The sequence below is a fragment of the Carettochelys insculpta genome, chromosome 18 (assembly GCF_033958435.1).
Source record: "Carettochelys insculpta isolate YL-2023 chromosome 18, ASM3395843v1, whole genome shotgun sequence".
Lineage (NCBI taxonomy): Eukaryota > Metazoa > Chordata > Testudines > Carettochelyidae > Carettochelys > Carettochelys insculpta.
The window spans coordinates 26,470,718-26,479,488 of record NC_134154.1 but is presented as its reverse complement, the minus strand read 5'-3'; the positions used below and the strand labels follow the sequence as shown (position 1 = coordinate 26,479,488).

Below are 8,771 nucleotides of genomic sequence, written 5' to 3'. Positions count from 1 at the left end.
CTTCCATAGCACAATGCAACCTCTCGCTGTCTGTTCACCTTTGGAGGAAGTGGTATTTTCAAGTCCTGTGGCCTAGCTCTTACAGAAGAAGTTTAGCACACTGAATTTCTGTGTTTCTATATATGTCAAGGACAAAACAACAGCTGGATTTGTAAACTGGCAGTAAAAACTTCAGGAGCAGAAGTCACTTCATCTCTAGGGCTCATCAAAAATATAGCTGCTTTCCATTTAATTTGCCCTTACACTTAAAGTTCTGGATAAATCAGTATTACCTGCCGTGCCACTGCAGCCTCCCAGATCTGCTGTGTGCACACTGCTGTTATATGCATTAAAGTAGAGCCACTAAGCTGCAAAGTAGAAAGCAGACAACCCCCTCCATGCCCCCAAGCTCCTCAGTAAATAATGACAGGTCGCTGGAAGCCATGAGCACAGTAAAGGAAGAAAATAAAAATGCAACACAACACAGACATATGCAACAATTCTGTGCTGTATAGGCTTATAGCACTACTTAAAGAATTAACAGCAAAGGATAGATGATCACTAGCACTTACCATGCAGCTTCCTTTGTTATCTTCTGAGGTGCACTGGGCTGATTCTCAGCTTCTTCTTAGCATCCTACCTAAGAGATGCTGAGTATCTTCAACTCCCATTTGTTTCTCCCTTAGGAAGAAGAATCCTGGTGTTGTTTTTTCCACGCTCACCTTTATATCCTTCATGTCTGACTACTGTGTGCTGCTGCTTTAACTAGAAATATATTGGAACATTTTACAGGAAATTCATTCAGTATTTGAGCATTTGTAATATATGGTGGGCTAACCTGCAGCAGTTTCAAACCAGCTCATTCCCACAAGGTGCTGAGCACATGTGCTTGACTCAGCACAAAATGCACTTAGCCCCTTTGATGTCACTGGTAGCTGCATCATGCACTTAAAATTAAGTTACATGCTTTGTTAGACATGGCACTTTGCATGCCCAAAATGTAGCCCAGTGAAAAAGCAGGGAAGCTCTTTCCCTTCTACCTTTGAAGGTGCATGATGGTAAAATAAGTATGAAAAGTGTATAACCTCAACCTCACTTAAAACTATTAAAATGAATGAAAAAAAAATACACTTGCATAAGAAGGGCCACACTGGGTCAGACCAAAGGTCCATCCAGCCCAGTATCCTGTCTACCGACAGTGGCCAGTGCCCCAGAGGAGGTGAACCGAAGCTGCAGGTGGCGACTCGGAAGTGGCCAGGACTGGTGGCCAAGAGGGAAACCTGGGGGGGGGGCACGGCTGAAGGCCAGCAGGGGAGCACTGGCCTCAGAGCCATCCTGTGCAGAGGATGAGCTGGGGCAGCCACCTGAGGCCCCGCAGCAGCCACTCCAGCCATCCCATGGACTGGAGATTTACCTGGGCTGGTGTCAGGCAGGTCACCTCCCATTAACACCCCGCTGTGCCTACACTCCCCAAGCAGCACAAGCCCCACTTCTCTGCAGCAACAGCCTCTGCTCCCCACCACCAGCAGAAAAGCAGGGATCAGTGGAAAAGAGCAGGCTGCCATTCATGCTGTGTGGTGAGAGTGGGATGGGTGAGGGGAAGCCACCCCGCTGCCACTGTCCTGCCCAAGGCAATCCTCTGACAGGGAGGGGTCAGGGGGAGGGTGCAGCAGGGAAAGGGCAAAGCCCACAGCACAAGCCCTGGGCCCTGCCCTCTTCTCAGGGTGGCCCTGACTGACCGCGCGGTCCAGCAAAATCCCTCGTCAGGTCCCAAGGATGTACTGAAATCAATTCTCAAGACCTTTGAAAAATCAAGGCATAAGGAATTACATATGGTACCACTGCCAAGTTCTTTCACTTACACTTTTAACCATATACAAACATGTTTTGGTGCTCAAATAAACTATCACTGAGAAAGGAAGAAACATAGAATGTGTGTGTTAAAAAAATCAAATTGAAACCACCTCAAACTTCCATAGTTTTTATTTAAATGGATGTTTCTTTAGTTTAGGTTTACATTTTCTCTTGTAATATTGCATCATTTTTACTTTGTTTAAGACTGAGAGAACAAAACTGAGGAGAGAGAAGAGCAAAGGCTGACTAATCTGGTTTTACTAGTAGCCAAGCTAAGTGAAATGTAAAAGGTAACAACAAAGAGTTTACAAACACCACATGCTAAACCGTTTACCTTTTTCATTTGTACTAAGTTGTTCTCCACTGTACTTGTTCCATAAGAAAATACTGTTAACCTGCATATCACATTAAACTTCACCTTTGGCCAGAAAAAGCGCTGTCTCTCAGCATAGCATTTCTAAATGGACATCACAACTAGCAGCTTGGTTAACAGCCACACAGACCTATCAACTACAAGTTCCCTTCCTGGAAATATGCAAGAAACAGAGCCTGGAGCTGACCAATTCTCCAGAGGAGCAATTACTACTTAACAAGCTTCCTGAGCCTATTTATGTTCCCTGCTAGCTAAAGTCTTGCTGACCACAGGGTAATAATTTGATAACAAGAGATCCTGATTAAATTAAGAGGCCATTTGCTAGACCATAATGGCTTTGTAGGTAAGAGATTTGATTTGCAGTAGATGCTCTTGCTTCTCTGTGCTGCATACGTTTTCAGGTTACTTAAAAGCCAAACAACCTTAACCTTTTAAATAGGATTATTAGTAACCACTTCACTAAGACTAGCCTGACATCTTCACAATTTTTCTGAAATTTTAAAAATAAAACAGAACTGGACGGGTGATATTGCAGAGGTAAGCCTACCTTCATCCAAAGGTCTTAACTAGATCTACAGGCATCCTGTCACGTCAGGGTGATCTTAAGAGATTTTCCAGTTCCACTCCAGTATCCTCCTTCTTCAATGTTCTGTCTGTGAGAACAAAGCTGTTAAGAGCAGAAAAATTATACAAAAAGCAGAATACACACAATAAAGTACCCCAAAAAATAAGAAATTGCCTAGTGAAATGAGGACACAAGCCTCATATCTGATGTAGGAAGAAACAAAAAATAGTATTTAAAAAAAAACATGGGTAGAGGACAACTGGGAAGGGAAGTTTCACATATTTTAAAATATACAATACATTGTTTACATCCAAAAAAATCTCCCCCTAGGATTTACAGCAATACCAGTGGTTGGATTGTTCTATACTATTGTGCTGTCAGCACAGAGGAAGCTTATGGGTCTATGTCATATATAATAATTGGTCTCTGACCACACCTAGTCCATTAGTACTGGTGCAGGCTGTAAATGCACCCTCATAACTCCCGACTCTTCGGCTTAGCAGACCAGAAAGGGATCTAACTACATCACCAACCTTTTAGAAGCCAGAAATTCAAGAGAAAGCTGCAAAAGAAAAACAGAAACTTTAAGAAGTAAATTCAATCATCTCTCCCACGGTAAGCAGGTTATTTATCTCTTCAGCAACATATATTTTATTCTATAATGAAAATAATCTGAAACATTAGTGGTAAATAACTTCGAGACTCTAAAAAACTACCTCTAACAGATTTTGTTTTTAGAAAAATTGTAATATTTTCCACAACCCATTACTGTATCTGACCATAGCAAGAGGTAAGGCTTTAACAAAACATTAAAACAACAAATTAAAGCTACTGTTTAGACTTCACTTTGTGCATCTAATTAATCACTCCTTTGTTAAATGGGTAAGATGAAATTCCGTTTGCTCTGACTGGTGGTATATTGTTTGGAAAAAAAACAATCCTTTAGGTTCAGGATTATCGTGAACCTAATTTCTTTTTTCCTTTGGTCACGCCAACTAAAGAGACAAATATTTTTGACCTAGTAATTTGCTGATAAAGCATCAATGAACATGCAACTGAAGATGGGTATACATCTGTTTTTACAGCTTCGCAGCCTAATTACAAACAATTATTAGGAATGTGTTAAGATTTTACACAACGTTCACTAACTAGGGCAAACCCTGGGCAATGAACAATTATAAATATGTATAACTGGGAAGGGAAGAAGTTCAAAAAAATTTACCCCTTATTTAAAAAAAAATATTTTGACAGGAGTTAGGAAGCTTTTGGATTTAATCTTCCTCTGAGCTGAATCAATACACTTGCGCTGTGCCTGTTTGTCCATTAGAAGCAATTATAACATTAAATATTAACAGTGGCTTCTCTGAAGGAACTGACCACTTTGATTAGAGCATTTTGTTGGTACTAATGCACCACTGGCGAATGCTCTAAATACAAAGCTTGCCAGCCACACATCAGTTGGCAGAAGGGAATAATTCCAGGTACTGGTTGGATCGCAGGTGCCTGTCCCTGCCCTACTCCACCCATATATTAACAGGGGTCTCCCTCAACCCTACCCCTAACTCCTGACCTGGTTTGTGATCAGATCTTACAGCCCCTTTCAGCACTGCACATCTTGGAAACACTGGAAAACACTTTCCAAATACACAAGCACCATTCAGCCTGCAGAGCTCCCCTGGGTATTAAAACGCTTCTGACAAACCACATCCATGGGTTTTGTTCATACACCACCACCAGAAGCTAATGTGGATTGAGACTTTTCTACATGCAATCAACAGGCTTCGCCTCAGCTTCCACCTGCTCAGAAGGGCTCATCCTGCTTCTTTTATTTCTCTCCTTTTCAGATCAGGATAGTGGGGAAGCAGAGTCTGAGACAACTGCAGACATCCCATCTGACTTGCAATGCCAGGAAGAACCATGCAGGAGTCCTTTGCTGTCCACTTCCTGAAAGTGCTGAAGGAGCTCCTGGCCTTTGTGCTGTTCAGTTACACAGTGCTGATCGGGGCACTGCTCCTGGCTGGCTGGACAACTTACTTTTTGGTACTTAAGTGACAGCTCCCCTCTATCCTCTCTAGCTGCAGACTAGTCCAGAATGTGAAACTGTTACCACCACCTACCCTGCAGCTGGCATCTGCTCATCAATGTCAGTTCCTTTTGGCTCCGCAAACTGTTAAAATCTTTTGTTTTATTATGGCTAAATACAATCTTATTTTCTTATGTAAAACAAAAACATGATTAAAAAACACCTTGCTGACCCCTAATGGCTCTTCCAAACTTGGTCTTTGGGATCAATCCTATTCCTGGTCTGAAGATTCAGAAAGAATGCTGTCAATTTTGTACTCCAATCAATCTTCTCCTGAGAACAGCAGCTTGTGTTGAGAGTGGTGAATGAAAGGGAGGGACAAAGCCCAGAAGTGGCGTAGAACGATTAGAGTGTGAGCTGTCCCCAGAGCAATCAAGTCCAGACAGGTCTGCTTCCATCTGCCTGGTTATGGACAGGAAGGCAGAGGGTTTTTTTTTTTTGTTTGTCTTTCAAATTCTGATCCTCTTATTTCCTACTGGATCAGCATAATCAACATGCCTCCTTTCTTGTTATTTATTTATTTTTAATTGACAGAATACAGACTGGGGTTATGTATCCAAGACTTTTCCACTAGAAGTGCTATTAGCATATTTGGAAGAGTTGAAACCAACCAGGCAAGAGTTTCACTGCAACCATACCGTATAAGGATGCTCTAAAAATATCCTCTGCGACTAACCTATTCTGCGATAGAGGGAACAACATATCCCTCTAGGGCCTTCTGTAGTTTCTAAGGGTCAGAACTGTTCATCTCCTAAAAGTGGTAAGTTTAAACAATCAAAGTCCATTGAAGTCAATGTAAACCAACCCTAAAACTCAAACAGTTAAAAATGCGTACCTTCACAAAATTCTATTAATTAGGAAGAAGTTTGCTTTCAAAAGTGGGGCTTCCTTTCGAAGGAACCCCACATACACAGCTATTTTGCAAGTAGCACTTTCGACACAGTGAGGGGTTATTATGCAAATGACCTATTGAATATTCATATCAGTGCCTCATTAGCATTTTTGAACGGCTGTATTTACATGCCCCTTCCAAAAGGGAGGGGCAGTGTAGACGCAGCCTTGGAGTTTGTTAACACTCCATGGAAGTTTGTTAAAACAATTCTATGATTTTTTAGAAGAAAAACCTACTATTTAACTTCTATGACCTATACCGTATGTTTCCAATGTCTAACAAACATTTTAGTAACTACAAACTCTAGGCTGGAAGTTCGCCTACAACAGGGTTAAAAATATATATGATGAATAAATAAAAAGAGCAACCCATGCGGTTCTTCTGGACACAGCAGTTTACTTCAATTCCAATGTGAGAAACAAAACACAGATGTTTTATTGACATGAATGTCTTGGTCTAAGGACTGCAAATGCTTATTTGCACTGTGAATAGACTCACTAATTTCCAAGAGGGTCTGAGACTATACAGAGTGCATAAACTTTAGCAAGTACAGTACTTATGTGTTAGCAGGATCAGAGTGCTCAAGTGCAAATGATTTCTGTCTTTGTTGCACAGAGAAGTCCACTGAGTGACATCATGTTAAAGAAATCTTCTTGCTCATTCAAGCTTGGTTTTATGCCGTCTAAAATGTATTTCCACACAAAAATGCTAGAAAATTTAAAGCGAATAAAAGAAAATATCATTTGAATTAAAGAAATAACTATGCCCCCCCCACATATACATATTTCATAATCCCCACTCTTTTATAATTTAATCAAAAATCTACGTATCTTTGGTCACACAGTGACAGTTCGCAGGTTGTGCCAGCTAACTAAGAATATTTATGACAAAAGTAACAATTATTTTCCCTCAAAATGTATTTACCCCATGTTTCTAAAATACCATAGTGATCGCTATTTTTCATAAGCCCATGTATTTAAACCTTCCTCTGGAATCCCCCACTCATGCATCTGATGAAGTGGGTCTTTGCCCACGAAAGCTTATTCTCCAAAATATCTGTTAGTCTATAAGGTGCCAAAGGACTTCTTGTTGTTTTTGAAGATACAGACTGACTCGGCTACCCCTCTGGTAGTAGTGATCACTGTGGATTCTGTTGATGCATATGATAAATGAATAAAAATATGTAGACCATTATAACATAAATAGAAAACTGTTAGACACCAAAAGTTAAAAGTTTCTCCAGCTAATTTACAAAGTTTATCTCCTGTCTTTGATTTTAGATCATTCAAATAGTTCATTACTGAAAGTCTGGCAACTCCACTCCTAAGAGTGAATGTAACCACTTGACTTTATAAATAGCAAAGAAGCCATGAATAAGTACAAGATTAATCAATAAGGGCCTGAGCCAAAGACCATCAAAGTCACTTGGAGGCTTTGCATCTGGTACTAAGTATAGCCAATGAACTGCACAAAAATAGTAACAAAGAGTAAGCAGTGCTAGTCTATACACTATCAAAACAAAAAGCAGTCAAGTAGCACTTTAAAGACTAGCAAAATAGTTTATTAGGTGAGCTTTCGTGGGACAGACCCACTTCTTCAGACCAGAACAGACTCAATATTTAAGACACAGAGAACCAAAAACAGTAAGCAAGGAGGACCTCCTTGCTTACTGTTTTTGGTTCTCTGTGCCTTAAATATTGAGTCTGTTCTGGTCTGGCTACGGTCTGAATAAGTGGGTCTGTCCCACGAAAGCTCACCTAATAAACTATTTTGCGAGTCTTTAAAGTGCTACTTGACTGCTTTTTGTTTTGCACAAAAATAGGATCACAGAATGGTCACATCTAAGGAGACAGTCCTACATCCAATTCTCATCATGCTAACAGAGCTTTGATCTACTTTCTTAGGCCACAGTCCTGCTGGAAACCTGGTGGTCACACAGAAAAATTCTAATTTTGGAGCACATTCTCCTCTGGCAGGGCCTGCCACTTCTTTTCATCACTATAGTCAAGATTCCACAGATGTATTAGCCATTTCAACCCGCAAATTCTCTTTACATGTACACTTTATACATACATATAACTCTCTTTATATATACTTTAATTCAGAGGAGCAAGACTAAGTTATTTCCCTTTTGAAAGAGCAATGGCTTCTTGTTTCTGTCAATTCCTACTAAATCATTTTTAGGGCATCAATATAGTTTGACTAAAAAGAAAAGGGAAAATAAATATATTTGCCAGCATAAAAAGTAATAAGCTTACATAGCAGAAGTAAGTGTTGCCAAACTCAGCCTTAAGAGGAAAAGTTCAGATGAGTTGACAATTTCTAAATAAGCCAATATTAAAGGCACAGAAGCAAACTGTATCAATGCGAAGGCAAGCTAAGCAGTCACAGTCTACTAAAAAACCCCAATAGGATTCCAGCAAGCATCCTTTAATGTCCTAAAAATGAAAAAGGAATCCTACAGAAGTGAAAATATGGACAAATTCCTCAGTACTAATCAACAACACAAACCTGTAAAGACAAAGATCAGTGCACCTAATTCGTTTCACCTCGTAAGAGACATAAAAGACAAGAGGCAGCTGTTTAAATACAATAGGCACAAGAGAGACAAAGGGAAGTGTAGGCCCTCTACTTAGCAGAAAAGAAGAGCAAAGAACTGATGGCATCAGGATGGCTGAGGAGTCCAATACTTCTTTTGCTTCAGTGTTCACTAAAAATATTGTGACCATATACTTGACATAATTTTTAGATAACTTAGAGCTATCCAAGACAGCCAAGTGTGATGATATTGATCCTAGATGATTAAGGAACAAACTGAAACAATCTTAAAACTATCTTTAAGAACTCACAGAGGATGAGTGAGGTCCCAGAAGACTGGAGAAGAACATAGTACCTATACTTTAAAAGAAGAACAAAACAAGATCTGGGAAACTATTAACCAAGCTAATTTCAATACTTGGAAAGACGCTAGAACAAATGATTAAACAATCAATTTAGAAGCACCTATAAGCAAATAAAGTTACAA

At 40.0% G+C, this 8,771-nt stretch overlaps 1 protein-coding gene and 1 long non-coding RNA gene across 3 annotated transcripts; one reads left to right on the top strand and one right to left on the bottom strand.

Annotated features, from left to right (window-relative positions):
- Positions 1 to 70: 70 nt before the first annotated feature.
- Positions 71 to 6,696, bottom strand: LOC142022456 (uncharacterized). 2 transcript variants are annotated; one of them, XR_012647973.1, is made up of 4 exons: positions 5,027 to 6,696; positions 3,305 to 3,333; positions 2,754 to 2,859; positions 71 to 744 (listed from the first exon to the last, which is right to left on the bottom strand). It is a non-coding gene; the product is annotated as an uncharacterized LOC142022456 (long non-coding RNA). The 2 variants fall into 2 exon arrangements; XR_012647972.1 differs by having other exon boundaries at positions 2,754 to 3,333.
- LOC142022455 (uncharacterized) lies at positions 4,674 to 4,823 on the top strand. The gene has a single exon (XM_075012300.1). The coding sequence runs from the start codon at positions 4,674 to 4,676 to the stop codon at positions 4,821 to 4,823; it is 150 nt and encodes a 49-aa protein (XP_074868401.1).
- Positions 6,697 to 8,771: the final 2,075 nt, after the last annotated feature.